Here is a 26,264-nt window from a genome sequence, read left to right on the forward strand (position 1 = left end):
CTTGAATACAGACCTATTAAACCCACATCGCTGGAGGTGTGGCCTAGGAATCAAAACTCAGTATTTGTCAGCCCCTTAATACACTGCCAAGCTTGAGAGCCAGTGATTTAGCTTTGAAGTGTCACAAACTGATGTCCAAGGACTCTAAGCCCAGTAAAACCCTGATCCGTCAGAAAAGTTGCCACTGAGGCAATAGCCCCAGAGAAATTGCTTATACAGGGACAGAATGTTCAGTTAGTCACTGCCCAGAGAAATGGGGACTAGGAAATTTCTGGCCAAATTGAATGAAAATGGCGACAAGGACAAAAATGTCTTATTTCAAAATAGACAAATCACCACTATGGTTCCAGGTTACAGTAAGAGTTGTCTGCCTTATGGAAGGTTTCATGTTCTATTAATAATAATAACATGCTTTATGCTAATAAGCAACTTAGCCAAGAATTATTCTTTCATGACTAAGTAAAATCATGTTTGCTGTCGTTAAGAATCACTGGTAGGTACGAATATAAACATTGGAGAGAAAGGAGAATGGGTTCTCTGCCACCATGCAGTCTGAGCACCGCCCAGGGGCAGGGGGGTTAGACCACGTGCTGTGTCCCCGGAAGGTCACGATGGGATGCAAATGGTGAGCACGGAAACGCCATTTTTTGGGTCAGACCCCAGTCAGGAAGTTTATCTGACTGTCTTAGTCAGTTCGGGATGGTTTAACAAGATACCACAGACTAGGGGGCTTGAGCAACAGAAATCTGTTTCTCGCAGTCCTGGAAGCTGGGAAGCCCAAGGTCAGAGTACGGAAAATTCAGTGTCTGGGGAGCATCCGCCCTTCTGGGGTTCAGACAGCACCTTCTTGCATCTTCATACGGCAGAGAGAGACTGAAAGCAAGCTCTCTCTCGTCTCTTCTTATAAAGGCACAAATGCCATCAAGGGGGCTCCATCTTTCTGACTTCATCCAACCCTAAGTACCTCCCAACCCCCACCCCACACACACACACCATCACAGTGTGGGTTAGCTAGGCTTAAACATATGCTTTTTGAGGGGACACACGTGCAGTCCATTACAGGGACTGCATGGACGGGCATCTGGCTCTATCCATCGAGGTGGCTGGCATCCCACAGGGGCAGAACATAGATGCCACAGGACATGCGATGCTGGAGTCAGACGGGCAGCATTGAGCAAACAGAGGGCCTTTGCAGGGTGACTAGTATCCTGGGGTAGGCATTGCCTGTGCATTAGAGGAAGTAAATCCCCTGAGAAACAGTATTACACAGCAGTACCTGAAAGAGAACTTGGGTCTATTTCAGAAGTAGGGACTCAGAATTTCCATCAACAGCACCAATGACTGTGACAGACAGTGACATTGCAACAGAGGCTCAAATGAACACGAGTGGGGGGCACAGAAGAACAGAGATGCTCTACTATTAGGCTTTCTCAAGTTCTCCAGTGTCTTGAATACAGAACCGGGAATTCTTGATGGAATCCCATTGGTGCGCATGGAGAAGCTGAAATAGTTCTATTAAACAGCGGTCCTTGACCTGTATGTGGCTCTCTTTCTATAGAGTTTAGACTTCAGTGAGGTTGGCTTAAGTCACGCCGCTGGTATTTTTATAGGTAGACTCCTTACTGAGTAGATCGCACTTCATAGTTACACCGTGACGTACAGAAGGGCACCCGGTAAAAAGCATTCCTCCCAAATTTTATCTGAAAATGCTAATTATACATGCACAATGGTTGGCTGTAAAAGGACAGCACGTAGTGTCGTGAAGCTTAACTTACAGTTTGCCTGGTCTCAACACTTCTGTGAACTCTTGGGTTTATATTCCGGCCCAATATGGTCACTGCAGTCTCTGTAGAAGAGAGAAGTACACATGTGTGATGAGTCTCACAGGTCTGTTACGGATTCTTCTCTTTTCCTGGTACTTACAGGAGCATACGGCTCCCAGGCTATGGGATGCATACATCAGCATCTTAAGTCATCAAGCCATGATCCTGTCCATAAACTCCAGGTATCGTAAGATAATTCTTTCTTATTTCCTTGAATGAGTATCTTTAAAATGTAATCGAGAAAAATCACAATTGTGACAAATAAAAAAAATGAAAAAAATGACTCCAAACTCCACCACCCTAACTCAGCAACTGTTACTTCTTTGTTGTGTTCTTTCTCAATCTTTCTGTATCACATGGACCACTATTGCGTTACAGCTAATGATCGCAGAATCATAAGCACATGGCACACTCAATTTTCTGTCATAGTTTTCATTTTGGCATTTTGTCTTACGTGTTTATTCTTCCATGTAGTCATATTTTCCTTTTAACAGCAGTATAATAGTCCCCGATTTTAAAACTTTCTAAACTATATTTTACCAAGATGGTGATCATCGTCTTTGTACGTAAAAGACTATATCGTCTCTTGAATGCTTCTTTGAAATACCCGTCTGTGAGGGAGGTTACCGACTGAGATGGCAGACAGCCACGAAAAGGCCCTGGTGCGGGGTGGGGATCCGATTGGTCGGCAGAGCCATTAGGTCTACAGGGCAGACCCACCAGGACCTTTGCTGAGGCCTCCCATGTGCAGACTCTTCCCACTGATGACCCAGCATGGTGGGACAAACAACTCCAGTGGGTGACGTGGCGTGAGGAACCCCCATCTGCCTGACCAAACCGTCCTTGGAACTTCCTGCAGTCCAAGCCTCTTTCCTCTCTCCCTTCCTTCTCCCTTCCTCCTCTCCTTCTCTTGGAAACCTCTTGCACCTCTAAGTCTTGTTTTGGCATCTGCTTCCCCTAAACCAGAACTCATGAAAATGGGATGATCCCTCTTTGAGCGTTCAATAAATACTGTCAATTGTTGTCCAGAAGAAATGCACAAATAATAAATGCTTGTTTAAAGCCTAGTCACCTAAAAGATTTACATACATTCCGACTTTTTTCTATTTTACTGACATAATAGGTTCAAAATGTTCTCTCATTGTTTTTTTAATTTGTATTACTTTCAATACAAGCAATACTCAATATTTTCTATATGTTTATGTATTTATTTTCTATATGTGGGAACTCTCTCATCTTCTTTGCCAGTTTATTTGGATTTTAGTGGTGGTATATATTTGGTAGGCGTCTCATGATGTTTTTTTAAATTTTATCCTCTTCTGTCTTTTTAGAATTGATTTTATAGTCATAGTCTTTTAAATGTTTTTGTATGATAGCTGATAAAAAATAAATTCTACATTTCACTTTAATGTTACATTCAATATCTTCTAGCTTTTTGTTATTTGATTTTTGTTACTCTTTAGTTTATAATAATTGTTTTTATTTATAAACTAATTTAATTTATACTTCACAATTCCATTACACAGAACTGAATTCAACAAACTTTGGCCCATGTTTTTGCAGCTCCTATTTTTGTACATCCTTAGAGTCAATGTTTCTTTTTCACATTTTTATATTGTTGGGGCAAAAACTCAAAAGAGGAATATTGGATAACATGTAAATATTTTAGGAAGGTCAAATTTCAGGGTTTATAAATGAAGCTTTGGTGGGAAACAACCACGCCCATTCTTTCATGTATTGTCTACAGTGGCTTTTTCATTACAATGGAGGAGATGGGCAGACAGAGGCCGGCAAAGGCTTTTTTGCTTTCTGGACCATCACAGAACATGTTTGCTCACCCTTGAAATGGATAATGCTTATTGAAAATGCTCCATTTCCAAAGCCATGTTTAACCCTTTGAATGTTTTTTTGTATGCGTCTGTGTAATGGAATGGTTATGGGTTTAAAGGGTTCTGAGCTGTTCAAGATTTTGACAGTAGTGGGAGATATGTGAGCCTCTATGAGTGATGAACTACACACACACACACACACACACACACACACGAGCATAGCACAGGTAAAACTGGGGCAATCTGAACAGGATCAGTGGATTGAATCAACATCAACATTCTAGTGATGGTATTGAACTACAGCTTTTGGAGACTGTTACCATTGGGGACAGTTGGGTGGAGTGTATAAAGGGTCTAGTAGTTCTTACAATAGCATGTGAATTTACAAATATCTCAATAAAATTTTCAAGTGAAAAAGATAAAAGAAAAACCAGCTTATGGGATGACATTTTAACCTGACATGAAAATTCCTGCCATGATAAATAAGTGAGACATTTGGCCTGAAATAGGGAAAAACAGTATTTGCTATTCCTATATTAGGATATTCTCTAGAATTTCTATTCTATTTCATTGTTTAGAGTTTTATTTCAGTGCTACCACTGTATTCTTTTGATCTACTGCTGTTTTGTAATAGATTCTATTACCTGACAGCTAGATCTTCCGCATTTTCTTGATCTTTTTCAGCAAAGTCGTCTATGACAGTCCTTCCAATTTATTTTCCCAAATGAAATGTAAATGTGTTTTACCAACTTCTGGTGAAAATGTTCTGAAATTTGAATTGCAATTTCAGAGTTTGCGAAATAATTTCAGAATAATTGGCATTTATAAGTAATCTTCCTATTTGTAAACATATCTTTCCAGTTATTCAAGTTGTATGCCTCCCTTGAAAATTGGAAGCATGTTCAATATAGATTCTGCACATTACTAGACTAATTTCTTAGATACGCTGTATTTCAGTTTATTTTTCATTTTATTGTTTGGAAAGCAATTACTGATATACTGGAATGCAAGTGGCATTTGGGGGTGGGATTATATTTGTCCTGTGTTTGATTGAGCTTCCTGAACTTTTTTTAAATTAGATCGTGTCTTATTAGAAAGACAAGACACGCTAACACAATATTTTAAAATAAGAAATTGAACCCTTACGTTGTTCCTGTTTTTCACAAAAATACTTACACTACTCATTAGCCAAATGTGCATTCTTGGTTTTAATAAAACCTTCCAAGGAACGATTTTAGCTTTTTTTCATAGAAAATGATGTTGAGATTTATTAAATACTTTTTCAGGTTTGATTAAAGAATTATTTTATTATTAAATCTATTAAAAGATACGTATCGGTAATAGTTTTAAGAATATTGGGTTCCCTTTACATTCCAATGATAAACCACGATTGGTGGCATTACGCTATTCTTTTATTATTTTTAAAAATTACTGTTCTAAAAATTTAAACTTTATACTCATAAATGAAATTAGTTAATATTTTTGAGATCATCTTTTATTATAACTCGGTTTAAATAACCAGATCCCTGATTTCCACTGATTGGTGATTTTTCTGGATTTATAAACTCATTTATCGTTTTGGTTTGAGGGGTGTGTGTGTGTGTGTGTGTGTGTGTGTGTGTGTGTGTGTGTATCTTGACTAGCTGAATTAACTAGAATTACACCACGATGCTACAAAAAAAGAAATAGCGGTTAAGCATGAAGACTTGGGAGTCAGATCAGCTCCCCCATTCACAGATTTTGTGATTTTGATGAAGTTATTTAACTTTTCTAAGCCTCAGATTCCTTATCTGTAAACTAAGGATAACAATGGTATTTACCTCTTGGGGTTGCTTTGAAGATGTACAGAGATAACAATGCATGCAGAACAGGTAAAATTCCTTGCACCTGGTGTTCAAGCCCCCAATATCAGGGCTTCTTAACCTATTTTAATATGTGGGGAACTCTTACCCACAAAATACACATAGACACATATAAACAAAATTTGCATCTTATTTTATAGGGTTCATGGAAAGGTAGACCCTGGATTAGAATCCCCATTTCATATTTTATTTTAAAATTTATTTGTCTACCTAAATGTTTTTAAAATGTCCCACATAATATTTCTCCTTTAAATTTTTTTATTCATTATAGATTTTGCTTTTCATATTTTGGTCAAATATTTGATCCATAAAGATTAATGCACGTTATATCTTCATGTATACCTGTATAATTTAATAATATAAGTTAATTTCATTTGTTTCTATTAAACCCATATAATAGCTGACTTCTCTTTTTGACTAATGTAGTCTTTCTAAATTATTATTCAGTTTCTGCTTCCTCTTTTTTCTTTTTTAAATGTGTATTTAAATTTGCCAGTAAGGATCATCACACTTATGATTTCTCACTTTTCTCATTTTATAATGTATTCAACTTGGTTATGCCCTTCATTTATGTGTTATATTTTTTGTCCTTTTAAAATCTTAAGTAACATGCTTAGTTTACTATTTTTCTCTCATTTTAAATGAGAAAAACTCTTGATAGTATTCAAGTATTTTTAAGTACTTTGAATCTTCTAAGTTTAAAAATAGACTTCTCATTGTAATTATAGAATGAAACATATCCTTTCATATTTTAAAACTTTCTATGGCTAAGCATATGATAAACATTTGTCAGCATTCCATGATTAGCTAAAAATATAATCCTTGTTATCTCATTTAATACAGTTTATTATATGTATATAAGTGTAACTCCTTATTGATTACATTTTAAAACCTCTTCTTGTGCAGAATTTTCATTTTTACCTACCTTATGCTGGTAATTGAATGCTTAATCTCTCCTATAACTGTGCTTCTATTTCTCCATGTATAATAATTTAATAACATATATTTTAGTAATTCTATTTAATAATCTATTAATTTTATTTCTATGTGATTTTGGATATTTCATATTAGTTTGCCTTTTATTACTTTGGATATTTCATATTATCATGCCTTTTATTACTTTGTAGTAATTGTACATATCTCTCTCAATACTCTTTGACTTGAATTAAACATTGTATCATATTATTGTGGCCTTCCGATTTTCTTCTGATCATATTTTAATACAATACAATTTCCCCAGGTTTTCATTAAGAGGCATTTACTTTCTTTTATTCAATTGCGATTCTTGAAATTATACTTGCGAAAATATATATTGCCTTTGTTTATTAGTTTTTATCTAAAACTTATTGCACCATAAAAATAACTCACAAGTAATTTTTTTAGTATATTTGATCTACTTCTCACTGCACTTCAAACTTGGAAACAAATATTTAGCTCAAAATTTTAACAAAAGCAAACTCATACAGTAATTTAGTGAGGAATGTCTCTTCTTTCTTCTCCAGTTCCTTTCTGTACCACTTGGTCATACATCCTGGAACATACGACAGCACTTAACTAAGACGTCACTTGTTGTAACCCACATTAGTCATTTAAGAACGGCTCTTTTGAAAACAAAGTATATGTAGACCAAAATATGTATAACGTGCTGACAATTGCCCGTGTTGACCCGTAGATTTGGATGTGACTTTCTTCTTTAGTATTGCCAAGGTCTGACTCAGTCTTCCTCACATTTAACATTTGAAGATCTCTTGCCCATCAGCAGTTACCATGGCACTGGAGTATCATGCTCCTTTCCTAATCCTTGCTCATGGCCTGGACCAGTTTAGCTTTTTTTAGGACTGGCTCTCTGACTTCAAAGTACAAATGAAAGACACTGTTTTCTATTTCATCAAAACCATAATTTTGCATTTTCCTAAACCAAATATATCCCTAGAAGTTAAAAATACCTTCCACTGAAAATTCTACTGGAAACTTTTGACAGCTGTTCAGTCTGCTATTCCATTAGGGCCCATGAATCAAGTCAGTCTTCCCAAGATTTGAAAATTGTCTAACAGAGTCTAAGAGATTCTGTTTCAAACATTGGAGCTCATCTATTTAGAGTGTCTGGTCCGGGAGAGGAGAGAGATTCTGAGTCCAGCACCAGAGTTTCTGCTTTACCATCTAGATCACCATCTTTTCAAAAAACAATTATTTTCACCTCAAAATAAATTTTTAAAAAAAGATCAGGAAGGACTGTTATTCAGATTACACACACCAAAGGCATAATTACTATGTCACAATTTATCTTTCTAGCTGCTGGTGGACGGGTTTCTTTTGCCATCAATTGGAAGTTACAGTCCAATATCTGAAATATTAAAATGCGAGAAACATAGTATCATGAATTAGAAAAAAATGTAGCAGTAATACATTTCAACTGCCTACATCCCAGCATGGGTTGGTGGGCTTGGCTGGGAATGTTACCACTTTACATTAGTATGTCTATGGAGAAAAAGAGTCTGTTTCCCAAATAACCAAATACAGATGACTTATGAAAAAAAAAAAAAAAAAAATCATCCCTTTATATTTAAAACACCACTGTCATTTTTATGAGACTGTTTAAAAGCCACGTGGTCTACAAAGCCAGGAGCTGGCTTCACTTCCTAGTACACTGTCTCTTATCAATAAGAAAAAGCCATTGAAGTTAGGCTCTATTTGTTTTCTCCTCAATAATAATTACATCTTCTTCTTGCCAGCTTTGTGGATCCCTTACTACAATTTGAAACTCAGTTGGAGCTAATACAGTCGTCCTTTAAAATGGTATTTGCTATCCCCAGCCCTGAAGAAATGAAAGAAGCGGGGACCAGCACAGAGGATGACGAGGAGGATCTGAAGGTAGGATCTCACTTCCTTTCACCACCAGGAGATGTCGCAGCAAATGCTCGGGAAGGTCTCTCCACAGGTCATGACCGTCGTGGTTTTCTCCCTCGCTCTTTGTAGATACCACAGATACATGTACGTCCCAGCACTAATCTATACCCCTGGACTCCTTGTGAATCCTACCACCCATGGGATTGAAGGGACTGTATGGGTTTTATAGGAACAAATAGGTGAATGGATTTTTGGTTCATCGGGTTTGCAAGGACAGGGAGTTCACTGCCAAGTAAAGATGCAAAGAAGGAAATGTGAGCAGAGAAAGGTGGAGGTGGGGAGGGTCCCATGGTAAGGTCAGCAGCATCTCTATTCTGTTGGCACAGCTGTACAGTGCACTGGCCCTGGACGGGCCAGGAAATGCATGGCATGTGGCATTGGGTGAGGTCTCATCGCCATAGCTACCTCTCTCCTTTCTTACTTTCAGTTTATGGGAAGGCTCAGGACACCAGGATGCAAAACTATAGACCTTGCATATGGGAGGGTGGCTGGCTGGCTGGCTGGCTGTGTAATGTGTTTGTCTTTCAGAATTTATACTGCACTATTTTACATATATTCGAGAACATTCTTCTGATCTTAGTGTCTAAAGACCTCTACAAACTGCACATCTTAAAGGTAAAGTCAAGGGGAAATGAGGAATGTTGTTTTCTTGTCATAAATCTAAAGAGCACACTTCCCTTAGTATCGCCCACATGTCATACTTCTATCTCCTCCAAATACGTAGTGGCTGAAGGAATTTTCCTTCCTCCCAACGTGTGTGATTATCCCCCAAATCAAATCCCTTCCCTTGATTTGAGTTACAGAGGATGGCATCAGCAGACACTTGAGAAGTCAAATGTTATGTGGCGATGCAAACACAATACGGGGCAGCAGAGAATGGGACGGCTGACCTAAACCACCTCCGGGTCCATGTAACAAGGGGCCCTAGTATGACAGTGTCTGTACGCACGTTCTTCCCCAGCAACTCTGGGGCTAGGGAATCCCGCGAGCATTCTATCTTCATCCGTACCATGGTATCAGAGGAAAGTCTAACCACCGTCCAAAACCTCACTTTCACATCCAAGATCTCACTATGTTTTTAATGTCCCAGCCAGAGACAGAAGACTTCTCTGGACATCTTCTGGTCTTTAATTTTTGCATTCCCAACATGACTCCACCAGAGGGCAGCTGTCTGGAAATCCTGGAAAACCATATTGACTACTAGCATCCAGAGTTGTCCAAATCATAAAATACCTTCAAGTAAAGAAGCTGCATTGGTGTCTATGGGGACAAAAAAGAGTATGATGGACAATGAAAGATGTTGAGCTAGTTTGTACCTAACTTGAGCCAAATGTTTTCTGTGCATTTTTAAAATTTTAACTTCACCACCTTTTAACGTAGTTATCATTACCCCAGAATTACAACCCTCTCCCCATGCAGCTTATCGAGCCGTTGTTCTATGTGAGGCACTAAGCTGAACACTTCATAAGTATGTATGTGGGTTATCGCATTTAACCCTTAAAACAACTCTTGGAGGAAGTTACTATGATTGCTCCCATTTTGCAGAGAAGGGAATAGAAGCAGAAAGGAGCACTGATATGGGCAAAGCTAGTGAGTATAGGAGCTAACATGGGGGCCTGTTACGTAACCACCTTATTCTTATTCCTACCATGCCTAGAAACTCTCCTGGTTCTCAAAACGAGCTGACCCCCCACTCTTGGAAAAGGCACAGGCTGACCCCCTTGAGATGTAGAGACTCTTCTGCCCTAGGAAATGGACTTCAGGACAGTTTTACACAGGGGGAGCAAGGGAAGGAAAAGAGATTTGGGCACCACCACTGGCATAAGCACTACGGACGCCAACACACTGCCTTAAGAAGTCTGTCAATGGTGGTTGGCATATGAGGCAAACACAGTTTTCTCCTCTTCCCATGACTGTCCATATGTCCCTGTATCTGAGGATTTAGGACGAACAGATAGACGTTACAGCAAGACAGATCTGAATAAAACCTAGCAAGAATTTTCTAACCAAGCCACCTCCAGGAATGTGCTCTGCAACCACGAGCCAGAAAATATCTGGGTGGCGAGTCTGGAAAGAAAATTCTGGGATAAGACATTTCAGGATCAGATAACATTTTAATTTTTTTGAGCTGAAAATCAGATCCTGTGATTTAAAAAAAAAAAAAAGAATATGTATTTTGAAAGAAAAAGAGGCGGGGAAGCAGCTGATGATCTCACAGTTTCGTGTTAAACTTTTTATGATGCCTGGCAACGTGACGGTTACCGTGGACGCTGGTAAAGACTTGTTGGATAGAATTAAATTAAATGAAACCCCGGTGTAGTTAGTACGGTAGAGGAAGGGGTATACCAGCAGACTGTAGTATACTAGCTCACTGTTGTGTAATTTTGAAATAAATATAGGTTAGGTGTGAAATAATCGGAAGACCGTGGTGACACTTGACGTTTCCACTGTTAGTGGAAATGGCCATGCTGTGGTTCTAGGAAGACTCTCGTGTTTTCAACAGGAAATGATCGTGTGGATGAGTGAGGACAGCTCCTACCTGCAGGAGAAAGTCCTGGTGACCATCAGCAAGGTGCTCAGCTTTGCAGCCAAGAAAGTGAAAAGATACGTAAGTCACAGAGTGTCACCATGTCACCTGCTCCTACAGATGGCATCTTGGCACTGCTGCTTTCCAAGACTTGGGTCTTGAGAGCACCAGATACTGCTTGGTACCACTGTGCTGGTGGGTTGGGACATTGGGACAAAGGAGTCAATATCCTATACGACTTTATGCCCATCACAACAGAATTTCTCAAACAGCTGATTAAGATGCCTCATGCTTAACATGAGGTTTTGGCTGACTCTGGATTCTCCTCTGGGGACCATAATCAGTGTTATTTGCAAACTTATAACTTCTTGCATCCTTACTTTCCTTCTTATTTCTCCTTTTTCTAAAATATGTTTAAACCATTGTTTATCTTAAATGTACACATGTAATTCTTGAGTATTTTCCTTGGAAAACATGATAGAGACATAGCTGGAGTCTTCCTTTACGATCCTCTCCACCCCCAACGTCTCTTAGCCATGTCGGGCGATGTGTCTCCTGCCAAACAGCTTTCAAACACACCCACATACTCCCGCAAACAGGGAGACATATAGCTTTGTTATTAGTGTTCCTTTACTAAAGTTACTATATATCATATGTACCTATGGTCCTGCAATGTGCTTTCTTTTCACTGAATAATATGCCCTACAGATATTTTCATAGATTCATTTCATTCTTTTAACCACAGCATATACTCTGTAATTTTAACAGATGATAACCTACTTAACTATTCTTCAGCTGGTGGACATTTCAACTGAATATTTTGGTATATTTTAGTTTTTTCCTACTTAAAACAATAAAAAAATGGTCAAAGCTGTGCAAGTATGTGAGTATGAACTTAGAAATTATCAGAAAGATAACAGACCAAGGATCGATCTGTTGAATAGATTAAAGTTTAATAATAGATTAAAGTTTAGTAATGCATTACTGTCTTCCATTGTGCCCTCCTATAAATATGAGGGTGCCCATTTCCTCACACCTTCACAAACACTGGGGTATTATTAGACTTTATCATTGTTGCCGTTCAACTGGAGACGAACTAGGTATCTCACAATTGCCAATATTGACCGAGATGTTCTGTTTTCAGTGACACCATTGCCTGCCTTTTCCACAATCTATAAACATTTCTCACTCTATGGATACTGTATGCTCAGCCTCTTTCAATTACAGTTGTCAAGTTGATTGTCCCCTGCACACATCCCACCCCTCAGCTGTGAAAGAATAAATGTGTAAATTCACATGCGCAGCAGGGTCCCTGCCTACAACTGAGATTGGTTGGAGAAGCCAAGTCGGGAAAGTTGTCTGTTCTGCAATGTTTGCTTCCGCCACCAGGGGGAAGCATACCAGTACTTTCCAGAACATGGACACAGCTTAGCATAGTCATGAAGGCGAAGAACTTTACTAAGTTAAATACTTAACCTCGCTCTTTAAATAATGTCTTCTAAAGGTGGTTAAGTCAGTAAAATTCATGGGAGTGGGGAGATAAATATATTTAAAGACTCAAAAATAGTGTTAATCAATTAAAAGCTGAGCTTCCCGCAGGCCTGGTTGTTGAATCTTAATGACACGTAATCAATGATTTGTTCTGTCCTCCTTCAACTAAATGTAACTCCCAATTCTGGTCGCAGGTGCTGTCCATTCACTGCATAAAGACATTTTTCTTCATAAATTACTCTAGCTTATGTCTTCCAGAGTCTCAGAGGCTCTTGTCCTATTGAACAAGCCTGACTATCACTCGTACTCTACAGAAATATTTTCAACTGCTATTATTATTACCTGACTCATGTGCCTACCAGGATGAAGAAACTTTTTCACTCAAAGAAAATTTGTCCCTTCAATTAAACTATATTAGTGGTCCAGAGGCAGACATTTAATATCGACTCTGCAGTGCATATTTCTCCTTCATTTTCCATTAGCCAAGTGTGGATGCTCCATGTCTGGGGCTCCTGGCAGCAGAACTGTCCCTTCTATGTTTCCATATGGATCCGTCAATCACACGACAAGCATCCTTGGGAATGCATCACCTCCTCAGCATTGCACAGCACCAGAACGGTAAGAAAGAGTCACCTTCTCTTCTAAGGGTTATAAGAATTGGTTACTAAGATCAGAACAAAGCCCAATAACAATAGAAAGCAGAAAAACAATAAGAGAATAGCAATAAAGCCAAACGCAGATTATTTGAAAAGATAGGGATGGGAAGGAGGATTAGAGAAAAGACATCAATTAACAATATTAGGAACGTGAGAGATGCTATCACTAGAAACTGTAGGGGTATTAAAAGAATAAGAGATATTATAAATGAGCTTATGCCAACAACTTAAATAGATAAAGTCATTGAAGACACAAATTTCCTATGCTCACTCAAGAAGAAATAGATAACCCAAATATCCTCTATCTATCAAAGAAAATGAATCTGTAGTTAAAAAGTCTTCCTGCAAAGAAAACTCCGGATGCACAAAGAAAACTCCAGCAAACATTTAAGGAAGAAATTACACCACTTCTATACAAATTCTTGCAGAAATGTGTGGATAAAGGAACACTTACCAACTCATTCTATGACACAGGCTTTATTCTGATATCCAAATCACATAAAGATGTTATAAAAAAAATTAAAAACATAACCAAAAACCGGACCAATATCCCTCAAGAACCTAGATGCAAAATTTTTTTAACAAGTTTAGAAAATTAAATACTACACTATATAGAAAGAATAGTATACCATGACCATGTAGAATTTATTCCAGGAGTGAGACGTCAATTTAACATGTGAAAATCAACTAATGCAACGTACCATATTAACAGATGAGAAAAAGATAATTATATGATCATTTCAGTAGATACAGAGAAATCATTTGACAAAATTCAACATCTATTTCTCATTAAACAAAAAAAAAAAACAACTCTCAGAAAACTAGGAATAACAAGAGAACTTCATCTACTGGCTAAAGTACATCTATGAAAAACCTACAGCTAATATATACTTAATAGTGAAATACTGAATGATTTTCCCAAAAGATCAGGAAAAAGTCAAGGATGTGTACTGTCATTACTTCTATTCAACATTCTGCTGAATAGAGTCCAGAAATTATATATATATATATGTATGTGTGTATATATATATTCACATATATATACACATATATATGTATACATATATAGTTATACATAGTTATATAGTTATATATATGGTCATATGATTTTTCACAAAGTTTCAAAAGCAATTTAGCAGGAAAAGGAGAAATTTCTATTTATTAAAATTAAAATTTTTAAAAATATTTGGCTATTTCATATAGTTATGAAGGGAGACTAGACTTTGGGTGGTGAGCACACAATGCAATATACAGATGATGTATTACAGAATTGTACACTTGAAATTTGTATGGTGCTATTAACCAATGTCACCACCAATAAATTTAATTTTTAAAAGTTGGCTATTTATGTGCAAAAAAGAACTTTGATCTATATCTCATACATATACAAAGGCTAATTCAAATTGGACCACAGGATTAAATGTAAAACCTAAAATGATGAAACTAGAAAAAAACCTTTGTACCTTGGATTAGGCAAAGATTTTTCAAATACCACACCAAAAGCATGGCTCATAAATGAAAAAAAAAAAAGCTAAATTAAATATTTCTGTTCTTTGAAAGATACTGTTAAGAGAGTAAGTAAGCCACAGACTGGGAGAACATATTTGCAAGTTACATATCTGATAAAAGATTTGTACCAAGAATTGAAAAAGGACACTCAAAATCCAATAAGAAAACAGACAACCAAATTAAAAAAATAAGTAGATTTGAATAGTCATTTCACCGAAAAAAGTACAGATGGCAAGGAAGTACATCAAAAAATGTCAACTATAATGTCATAAAAGAAAGTGAATTAAAACTGCAATGAGATATTCCTCCACTCACCCATTAGAATGTCTAAAATTGAAAAGACTAACCATACCATGTATTATTAAAGATGGGAAGCAACTGGAACTCTCATACATTGCAAGAAGAAATGTGAAATGGTACAACGCTGGAAAACAATTTAGCAGTATCCTAGAGAGTTAAATGCCCATCTACCACATGATCCAGTCATTCCACAACTTAGTATTTACCCAGGAAAATTTAAAACAAATATTCATTAAAAAAAAACACTTGTATATGAAGGTTGATAGGTAGCACCTTTATGTGCAATAGCCAAAAACTGGAAACAACCCAATTGTCCATCAACAGTCAAGTGGATAAACAGATGACAGTATTAATATATACATAGAATGGAGTAGTATTCATTAGTCAAGAGGGATGAAGGATTGATACCTGCCACAGCATGGATGAATCACAAATAATTCTGCCAAGGGACAGATGCCAAACATACTATATGACTCCACTTATATAAAATTAGAAAATACAAGCTTAACAGAAAGCAGATAAACAATTACCTTTGGATCAGGGAGCTGGGGTGCAGGGAATGGGTAAGTGGTTACAAAAGGACACGAGGAAACTTTTGGAGGTGATAAATATGTTTTGTTTTACTGTGGTAACGTTTCCATGAATATATACATATATGAAAACTTACCAAATTGTAGGCTTTAAATATGTTGTATATGAATTATGTCATTATAAAACTGTTAAACAATTCATTTAAAACCCACCTTCTCTGGAACGAAAGACATCTGCACCTAAAGCTTTCATTGAGAGCTTTCCCATGAAACCACTCACTCCTCCAGCCAGTGGCAAATTGCCTCCAAGTCAGCTCTTCCACCAACAGACTCTCCAACTGAGCAGTAGCTATTCCAGTGCCCTGAACTTCAATGCATTTGATGCCTAAATGTATTTGACATCTGGTCAACCTATTAAAAGTATCTATGTTCTTCATTCATATTTCACAGAGGCCTCAAACACTTCATGAACTGTGGGTCGGTGCAGTCATAATATCGGGGGTGCCAAAAAAAATGTATACAAGTGGACACTTTGTTCAATGTTGCTCAAGCAGTAGTTTGCCATAATCAGAAGTGTCTGGACGCTGATTGTAACCACTTTGAGCACCTCTTGTAATTGCAGAAGTCAAACGTGACTTGTATTCATCTTTTGATATTGGTATATATGGAGTATTACGATTTTAATAGTTTTCCTTTCTGGAAATGTGCATATATATTTTTTGGCACCCTCTGTAGTTTATGTGACAAAAGTATTACCAGAGTGTTAAATATTCAGAAAAGTTCAGATCTCCAGAATTGGGCAGGAAGAGGAAACTGGAGATAGCAACGTCATAGAAGGAACCAGTCATCAATTAAAAAACTTACTCTTTTCTTTAATACAGCGGATAGCATAAAAAATGAAATCGAAAGTCATTCCTTCCTGCCTTTGCCCTCTGATACAGAGTTCCTACCCAACATCTTACAAGACAAAATTAACATTGCTCAGGTAACTTAGCCCCTATTTTATCTTATGGCTTTTGTTTCATGTATATTATTACTTGCTTTCTTTTTTTTAATTTTATTTTTTTAATTTGTGTATTATTACTTTCGGTGACAACTTATTTCAATAATATAAAAATGTATATTTCAATAATTTTTCCATATTTTTTAATTTAATGAAGCAAAAAGTAAATGATATATAGACTATTTAGCTCTCTGCTTTTCATTTCTATGACTAAGAATTATACCTATTATTCCTGAATACACCAATTTATATTATTTTATTGAATCCTTACAGAATACAAATGAGATGAGATGCATGCTTCCTAGTTGTTATGCTTCTTTCTGTTTGGCCAGCAAGTCATTAAAGACGAGGAACTTCTGGTTTTTTAGCAAAATTAATGGAGTCACCAATGAACAGGCTTTCCGTATTGTCACAATTTACTCAGCAAACATAATGTGATTTAGATTTTGTTTTTGCTTTAAAAAAAAAACCATTAACATTTTTTTAAAGTTTAAGTGAATAAACCTCAGTACCAAATAAACAGTTTTTACATTGACTCAACTCTCGGGGAAAACAATGAGGGCCCTATAACTCTGTATACTTCCTCACCTTCTTCAAAGTACATTGGCTTATCCACACTAGAAGGGTCACCCAGCACTGAAACCCAGGTAGGGATGTCCAACAGATGGCTTTCTAGCCACACCCATTGAGTCAACACGTCAGCCAACACCTTCAGGCCAGCTCCACTCAGGCTGGGAGAGTCTTATGGTTCCTTCTAAAACTACTCATATAAAAGCAGTGCCCTCCCCTGCAACAGCTGAGATAGACAGAACTGTGGGAGGCTGAGGAGATATGGAAATGGTCAAAAATATAGTCAAAAATACTACATGGATGTCTTAAATATGCCTCTGCAGGATGGTGCATCTTTCCAAAATCAAGCCAACTATGATATTCAGCCCACCTCACCAAGCCTCAGGGACCCCTCTTTCATCCCCAGCATCCCAAGAACACCATCCCTCAACCCTCTGTCCAGTAGGAGGGAGCCTGGTGACCACCACACTCACTCAGAGCTAGTCCTGCCCTGTGCACCAGAAAGAGGCATTCTCCAAGTCTTTAAAGTGGACGCAGAAAAAAAAGGGATTGTTTGACCTGTAGCTTTGTACCTCAGTCATAGACATATGGGCCCTCTTTCTCTTCCTGCTTCTTGATCCTGCTCTGGGAAAGAGGAAAGTCCACCCCCTTGAATGGCCCTGTCTTTCTTACTCCACCCTGTCCTGCATCTTCTACTAATCACACTTGTTTCTGAGCTGAGCAAACTCATTTCCAAAGCTGAAGCAGTTCACAATCATTTCTAACATTTGAATAGAAGAGTTGAGGTAAAATCAATAGTTTACAGCTCCTCTTAATTTTAATGCCATGGTTTTCCACTTCTTCCTGGCCTGCCCCCAGAGCTAAATTCTCCAGATGAAAATGTTTCAATTGCATTAAAACTCAGGGGGAAAAAAAAATATATATATATGTATGTGTATATATATATATATATATATATATATATATATATATATATATGATATATACACACACACATATATATGTGTATAATTCAGTTTGAATTATAATCATCTTAATACTAACACAGTTGTAAATTATACTTTTTTTGTGAATTACCATTTTTAACATGTTTTAATGAAGCCCACGACAGCAAAAGTTCTAGAATCCATGAAAATCACATGGTCCTGCCTGGCCCTCAAGCTTCTCTGAGATGTCTAAGGCTAGGTGTCTTTCTTAAGTTGACATAGGCAAGGCCTGAGGTCATGGCTCTCTCTCTTGGTTTCAGAGGGTAGGACAAGCCTTACTGCCCTCCTTGCTGACTGACTTTGTGTGGAGTCTCTTGATGAAACTCTCTGCACCCAGTCTTACAACTGCAAATGAGGCGGCCGCCATACTGAATTTGACTCTAGAATACCACGTCTACAAGGTCGTCATGGTAAGATACTTGACAATGAGTGGGGCGGTGCCCAGAGCTTCTTTTCTTTTTTTTAATTAAAGTTTATTGGGGTGACAATGGTTAGTAAAGTTACATAGGTTTCAGGTGTACACTTCTGTAACACGTCATCTGTATATCACATTATGTGTTTATCACCCAGAGTCAGTTCTCCTTCCATCACCATGTATTTGATCCCTTTTATCCTCATCTACCACCCCCACCCCCCTTACCCTCTGGCAACCACTAAACTATTGTCTGTGTCTATGAGTTTTTGTTCCTTCATTTGTTTGTCTTGTTCCTTTGTTGTTTTCACTTTTTATATACCTCATATCAGTGAAATCATATGATTCTCGACTTTTTCTGACTTATTTCACTTAGCATAGTAATCTCAAGATCCATCCATGGTGTTGCAAATGGCATTATTTCATCTTTCCTTATGGCAGAATAGTATTCCGTTGTGTATAGATACCACATCTTCTTTATCCAATCTTCTATTGAAGGACACTTTGGTTGTTTCCATGTCTTGGCCAGAGCTTATGTTCTAAAGTGCTCTGACTAACTTTTTTTCTATGTTTTACTTTTTTTTCATATGTATTTCTTGGCATCTCATCATTATGTCACCTTAATCAAGTGAGGCTCTTTTTTTGTGTGAAATATTTCAAGCATACAGAAAAGTTTAGAAAATAACGCAGTGATTTTACCAGAGGAGTGGCAACACTACACAAAACTAACGCATTTTTCTTATTTCACTTCTTGTCATTCACACATTCTATTCACACTCTCTAGCTTCAGCTTCTTGATGAGTAAGGAAAGACTGAAAGGAAAAGGGTTTATAGTGCCCCATCCTTCTCTTTCCTCCTGTGTTATCATTTCAGCCCAAATGCTTATCTTATACTTGCTGTGATTTCCCACTGAACTACACATCACGGATCCACTGGAATTCTGGGAACTTAGGGTGTCATGAACGCTGCATGTGAATGGGGCTGCAGGGACCACAGCTGACTCACGTGTTACACACATCTCATCCACCCACACGCGTGCTCCGTAGTGCCATGGACTTCACTTACAAAACATAAGCTCAAAGATAAAATTATGAAAAATACCAAGAGGGCAACAGCAGAGCTTTGAACAAAGTGAGGGACCTTCTGAATGTGGGACCCTGTGTAAACACACAGGTCACATGCCCATGCCACTAGCCCTGATAGCGACAGAAGGGCGGAACTCCAGTTCCCTCTCCTGACATGGCAGTGTGATGTGATGACAATAAACTGAGAGCTAGTACTCAAAATCAGAGCGCAGGAAAGGGGAACTAACGCTTCGTGTAGAACTCCCAATGCTGCGGCGGACGGAAGCAATCCAGCATTCCGAAAGGAGCATACGGAATCAAGGGAAGAGCTGGGGGACAACAGTTATTTCCTTGACAAAATTAAGTTCTCTTCGCATGCTGTGCAAAAAGGAGGCAACAGACATAAAGCCATTCCCAGTCCCTGGAGAGGAGGAGAAGCCCAGCAGAAAAGTAGATGCATAAAACCAGCCAACGCTCCAGCAAAATCATTCAACACAAAGAAAAAAACTCAACAAAATAGGGTCCAGCGACTTAGCGCCACACCCTGGCTCCCACAAACAATTGAACTCCTGAATACAGTGGATTTTTGTCTTTAAAAGGGTTAGGTTCTAAAATCAGTTATGACACATTGTGTATGGCTAAAATTATCCCTGAAAATCCCCTACATGACATACCGAGTATATGCCTTACAATCTCTAAATCAATCGAGCACAGTCAGCCTTTCCTGGAGGATTAAAGCAGACCGCCATTTCTATCAGTGAGCACACAGGACCATAGCTGGTTAGTTTTAGGGGCATGCTGCATGTGTCGCAGTAGGAAGATGAGAAGAAAAAGTTCTCAACCCAACAGTTAAGAGGTCTACGCGGAAGATAATGATGGACTGCCTCCCATTTCAAGTTCACCTCGGTGTGTACGTGCTGGGAGGGATACCCTGCACTATTTAACACTAACTTTTTCTTTCATTTGGAGTAGAGGGTTCTGCACGAATAATTGAATTGTACATGAGGCAATGACAATGGAATATAAATGGACATCCTCCAACTTCTCAGCGTTTGATTTCTGACGAGTATTTTCAAAATAAGAAGTGAGGTGATCTGGGGGCTAAAATCTGATGATGAGTATACGCCCACCGATTTGAGACAAAGTCCCAGGTCTAACTCCAACTCCCCTTATTCAAAAAGGGGGGAAAATAAAGCTAATGTGGGGCCTATGATTAGAATTTGCAAGATTATGAGTCAGTGTTTACCATTCTGGGCCATTCTTCCAACATAGTGCACCCCTCCAGTGTGTACGTTTGAGGCTTCTTTAATTGCAAAAAAACTTTGAAGTATGTAGTTCCATTGTTATTATGTTCTATTATTTTGACTTTCTTAAAAGATTTGAATTATATATGTGTATGTTTTCTATATTGAGCTTATATATGTCATGTAATAAAGTCTACCCTCCCAAAATAAACATTTTTTTTTTAAAGTGGGTCTTTCCCCACTATCAATAAATGCACAGGCTTATTCTTCATCTAAATAAACATTTTGCATTGTGTACTCACACCTAAAAGTATGCTTTCCACTAGCATTAATCTGTGTGTTCATTGCTGCCTCGGTCATTCTGAGAAGCACTGAATTCTGACGTCCAAGAAAGGCCTTGATTTAGAGGGGACCGTGGAGCAGGAGACCCTTGTTACCCTGTGCAATTACTTTTCCAGGTGTCTAAAATTGTGGATACTATTTATACGCAACTGTGTGAAAATTCTCCGCATCAGATGCAGGACTCTATGTTGCGGGTCGTTACCCTGCTCACACGCACCTCACCCAGGAAGGTCATTTTCCAGCTGATGGACTATCTAATCCCAGCAGACAAGTAAGGCCGCCCCCCTGCACCCCATCTGCAAGGGTTTGTTCACAGTGTCCAGAGTCAGACAAACCTGAACAAGTGACGTCCAGTTCCTTTTCTTCTGAAAGAGAATATCTGTTTTTGCATCACACAGGATGATTGTAAGGCTTAAAAAAGATCACGTATGTGCTTTATAACCTCGTACAACACCTGGTACACAGTAGACCATTAAGAAATGGTCACGCCACCATTATGTTCTCACTTAGGAACTAAGCACCCATTATGTGTAAAATATTACCAGCCTTCAAGCATTTGGTTGAGGAAATGGAATATACCCACCGGGTATAAGATGGCAGTTGCCAGTGAATCCAGTACAAACAATTTGTACGGAGGAGGTACAGAAAGCAAGATGATTAGAGCTAGGTGAACTTAATTAAAATAGTCACCAGGAGGTCTTGTGCAATAGTCGGTGAAGACTGAGAGATAGAAACGGCAGGGATTTGCAGTTAAGCTAAATCACAAACCTAGATCAGCTAGAGGTCTGACCAGAGATAAGGAAATGAGATGCGAGTGGGAGATGGGATGTCCATGTGCTTCTAAGCATGGTTCTAAGAGGCAAGAACCCTTGAGTAATGAGCTCTAGAGAACTGGCTATGCCGTGTCCTGTGGGACCAGGCCCCATATTAGGAAGCTAAGTGCAGAGAACCCAGCACGGATTAACAAGATATCAGGAATATACCAGCACGGAGGGGTGTAGCAGTTGTTCAGATCAGCAATAGAGTAGCCTTGAAGAGTCGCCAGGTGTGTAGGGAGAGGGGCTGGGGGCTGGAGGTTGAGAGGCCAGGGTCCTAGTCACATCCATGTCACTAATTACATGTGTACCGTTTGGCAAATGGCTCGTTCCTCTGAGCCATTCATTTCAATTTTTTAACTTTGACTTTTATTTTCTAAATGTAATTTTTGAATTCATGTAGATTTTTTACCTATTTTTTTTCCAGTGGGTGTATTTATTTATATATCAAGTTGTGTTTCCATACCTGTTTTAAAATATTCGAACATCCCTGGACAAACAAGGTCACAAGGTGGGAGGAACAGAATATGGGCTACTCAGTTCTTGACCTTGAGCTGCGCAGGTATTTAAATAGTGGTAGGAAATGAACTTGCAGACTTGCAGACTGTGTTTTTATGACTGAAATTCTTCCTCTGTTTTCAAGGACAAGAGACTCAGTGGGGTCATTTGGAAATGGGGATGCTAGTTTGTTTGGGACTTGTCCCCGGTGTCTTTTTTACTACAGGAAGATGTCAAACTAAGAGAGTCTTCCCGACTCCTATCGCGGGACTAAGTAGGACATGCAAAGCTTCTGGTTCTGACTGGGGGGTTGTGTTCGCAGCGCTGTGATCCTAATGTTGCAAGCGGCTGGTTCCGAGCCACATGTCGCCCCACATGTGCTGAAGACAATCCTGTTGATACTGAAAGGAAAGCCTGGGGAAAAACCAGGCAACCAAATGGAAAGAAGACGGTTCTCCATCGATACCTCTAATATGATGCCTGTGGCGGTAACTAGTTCCGGTGTTTCTTATCCCTGCTGTCGTTCTCCTGATCACGAAAATTCCTTTCTGCCCTCAAATCTAGTCATACTTCCTTGACACAGTCCTGCTCTCATTCATTCATCCATCCATCCATCCATCCATCCATCCATCCATCCATCATGTATTTACTGAATGACTAGTCTGTGCCCCTCCCCTGTTCATGAAGCTTCCGTTCTGGTAAGAGACATCAACAGTGAACCAAAAAATATGTTATATGTCAGAAGACACAAAGCTTAGAAGAGATATAAAGTGCTGTGGGGAAAAGAGAGTGACGGTGGGTTTCTGTACGTTGGTCAGGGTGGGGTGGGCTCTCTGTAGAGCCAACATCCAATCAGAGACATGAATGATGTGAGGAAGTGATCTTAATAGATATCTGGGCAGCAGCGTTCTAGACAGAAGGGCAAATCCCCTGTGGGGATGGGAGCTCACCTGTTATGTCGGTGCACGCAAGGAGGACAAAACACCTGGAGAGAACTGAGAGAGGGTGGCCGTGTAGGAGACGGTATCAGAGGGGTAGACCCCAGCTGCATCACACACACTTTTAGAGGCATGTGAAGGCCTAATCTCATTTGTGTCCATCATTATACATCTCCCAAGGACCAAAACCTCCACTCCTGCTGGTAAATTAAAGTCTTATAGTGATATCATAGAAAAAGATGGCTAGCGTCCCCCAGGTGTGAGGTGGTGGGATGTGTTTCTCTGACGTGCTGGGTATCGCAGTGGTCACTGACCGGCTGGCCTCCCATTGACATCTCGCTGCCCTGGATTGTTTAAGCACAGGGAGGACCCGTTATTGGGAGGTAATTGGGAGGGCGAGTCTTCATGGCCACAGATGAAGGGAGCCTTGGGGTGATTGCCCTCCTTGGGGACCAGCTTGCTTCCCATTGGTTTGGCAGAGGGGGCATTGCTGATAGAGCTTTGGGGGCCCATTGCCATAGGGTGCTCGGCATGTCCCTGGTTCAAGATGGACTTAGTAGCTGGTACTGAGTGAAGAAATACACGCGTATGCTTCAGGCTTCCTTCAAGGAGGTGGGGGCGGGGTGCAGAGTCCCTCCCTGCCCCTGACGAAGGCTGGCCGGATTCAGAGGGAGATGCTTCCGTTCTTGACTCCTTTTTCCTTCCCTTGTAGGCATCCCACGCCCTGTGTACATTGCTGCCTGTTGGCTCGTACAAGAAAGTGGTGGCCCAGTTTTTCCCTGAACTCTTGATGGCCCTCATGTTTCAACTCTTTTACAGCAGCGACATGAGACTGGTGACAGAGGGCAGGCATTTGTGAGCTCATAGTGGTTATTTCAGACTGAATAAGAGAGAAGCTTCCAGCTGTCAGTTATTCTACTCCCTAGGGTTCAAGCCGTTAGAATCCCGTGTGCATTCATGTATTACAGTTTGCTGTCCTCTGAAGGGGAAAATACCGTCAGCAAAGGAACTCACCTAAGTCCCTAGGAGTTAGCCAGGACCTTTCCTGAGTGTGTGTGCAGTGTATAAAAAAATCACTTTCACAGAACATGGTTTATTCCTGCTGTAATGGGAAGCCACCAAGGGGAGAGAATGCAGGGAGCAGCGTGCAACCCAAAGCCTGGCAGACACTTTCTAGCTCTGCTCTGTACTCTCTGATAGGGATTGCTCAGGGTCGTTGTACAAGTAGGAGAAAATGATGTGCTTTGGGGTGTGTGGGCTTGTGATCGCATGTGGTCATTCTGTCCACATCAGGTGAGGTTCAGCTTTTCCCGTTCACCCAAGAGAGTAGTTAGCTTTGCAGGTCTCCAGGAAAATCTGAACCCAGCAGTCTGCTATCTGCCCTCATCTGGGGTGGACGTCTAAGCCAGACAGAACTCTCAAACATAATCAGTCCCATTAGGATATTTAATCCACTCTCTTTCAAGCAAACGTACATCAAGTCATCCCAAGTAAATGAGAATATATCCTATTTATTGAAAGCATCCGAGGAAGAAAATCAACAGACGCCTTGAGTGCATTATCACATCATTTACCAGCTTTTGTGAATAAGCTGTTAAGAAGCTAATAAACGGCTAAGCTGCTCTAGAATTAGTCCTAGATTGTACATGTTATAATTGCAGTTGAACCCCCCATCCCACGTATTGTTAATCAAGGGAGAGGAAGAGCATTTAGCAGTCTCCTTCCTTTCAAACATCCCCTTTCCCCAAACCGGCATCCTGCCCAAGATTTCCAGAATGAAAAGGCAGGTCCCATGTACTTAGTTATGTGAAGGCCACTGTCAAGGGATGACTCTGCTCTTCTTTGGGGCCTTAGCTATGCCCGGGATGCACTGAGAATTCTGCTGAATTGCTCTGGACTACAAGAGGTGGAAACTGCTCTGAAGACAAAGAATTGCTGGGACGAGTTTTCCCACGAGCTGTTTGACCACCATGGGGTCTATCTTGTGGCCAGGTAAGAACAGGGGCTCTGGGTCTGCATCCCACCATCTCCATCTGTCTTCAGTTAAGACACCTGGGAACACAATCAATATCCACCCCAACTTCCAAATCTTGCCTACTGATCTGAATTGCCATTTGATTTCTACTTCTTCACTAATTTGGAGGGGCTTATACTTTGCGCTAGTTTTCCCTTTCCCTGCCCACTTACCTGATGATACAGATACCCAACTGCCCTCCCTCCACAGAACAGATTTCTCTTTCAGACACGGACGAGAGGTGAGTCTGCTTTTTCCTTCCTCTGTTGTTCACTGATTCCTGCTCAGGTAGTCATGGATGTGCTCACACTTGAAGGAGCGTTCAATAAAAATGTATACTCAATGAGACAAATACATTTGGCAAAGTATAATGGAAGGGGACTTTTGTTTTCTTCTTGAACTAGAAAGTTTGTTCCCCCCCCCCCCCAGGTAGCCTGTTAGTAAATAAATAGCAAGCTTCTGATTACAGGGATCAGATTTTCTGATCAAGAATCAAGATACGTGGTCTTGACAACATAACAGAATGTGTGATGTTGTGAAAGACCCAGAAAGTACATTCCATGTGGTCTCTGGGCTCCTGGTGCTTTTAAAACGGCATCTGATTTGCACACAGATTTCAGGAACACATCTCGTTGTGTACAAGTGCAGTGTCACTAGCTAAGAGTCACTCTGCCCTCTTTATACGCAGGGTGAGGCCCACAGGCCAGCAGCAACAGCAATACCTGGGAGTTAAAAATACAGACTCGCACAGCCCACTCCAGACCTTCGGAATCAGAATCTGCGTTTTTAGCAAGATCCCCGGGGGATTTCTAAGCACATGAAAGTCTGAGAAACACCCGTTTAGAATATTAACCTGGAGTTCTCAAATGGAATCTCTCTCCCATCATCCTTCCCAATCTTGTCACTACGGATCTGATCCAGGCCAGTGTGTCAGGACTACTGTG

The 26,264-nt window shown here is 39.6% G+C and overlaps 2 protein-coding genes across 2 annotated transcripts in view; one reads left to right on the forward strand and one right to left on the reverse strand.

Annotated features, from left to right (window-relative positions):
- The window catches only part of MROH9 (maestro heat like repeat family member 9), a 41,341-nt gene that overhangs the window by 314 nt on the left and 14,763 nt on the right, over positions 1–26,264 (forward strand). The window contains exons 2-12 of the mRNA XM_088801828.1: positions 1,926–2,005; positions 8,247–8,385; positions 8,950–9,036; positions 10,925–11,029; positions 12,922–13,057; positions 16,316–16,419; positions 18,254–18,403; positions 21,172–21,326; positions 22,691–22,856; positions 24,019–24,161; positions 25,161–25,298. Coding sequence (XP_088657954.1) covers positions 1,926–2,005; positions 8,247–8,385; positions 8,950–9,036; positions 10,925–11,029; positions 12,922–13,057; positions 16,316–16,419; positions 18,254–18,403; positions 21,172–21,326; positions 22,691–22,856; positions 24,019–24,161; positions 25,161–25,298 — 1,403 coding nt within the window. The remainder of the gene's footprint in view (positions 1–1,925; positions 2,006–8,246; positions 8,386–8,949; positions 9,037–10,924; positions 11,030–12,921; positions 13,058–16,315; positions 16,420–18,253; positions 18,404–21,171; positions 21,327–22,690; positions 22,857–24,018; positions 24,162–25,160; positions 25,299–26,264) is intronic.
- The window catches only part of LOC141569370 (uncharacterized), a 172,059-nt gene continuing 147,570 nt past the window's right edge, over positions 1,776–26,264 (reverse strand). The window contains exon 4 of the mRNA XM_074322325.2: positions 1,776–1,846. The gene's annotated coding sequence lies outside the window, so the exon portion shown is untranslated. The remainder of the gene's footprint in view (positions 1,847–26,264) is intronic.

This window comes from Rhinolophus sinicus, chromosome 11 (assembly GCF_057876585.1).
Source record: "Rhinolophus sinicus isolate RSI-liver-muscle chromosome 11, RSI-T2T, whole genome shotgun sequence".
Lineage (NCBI taxonomy): Eukaryota > Metazoa > Chordata > Mammalia > Chiroptera > Rhinolophidae > Rhinolophus > Rhinolophus sinicus.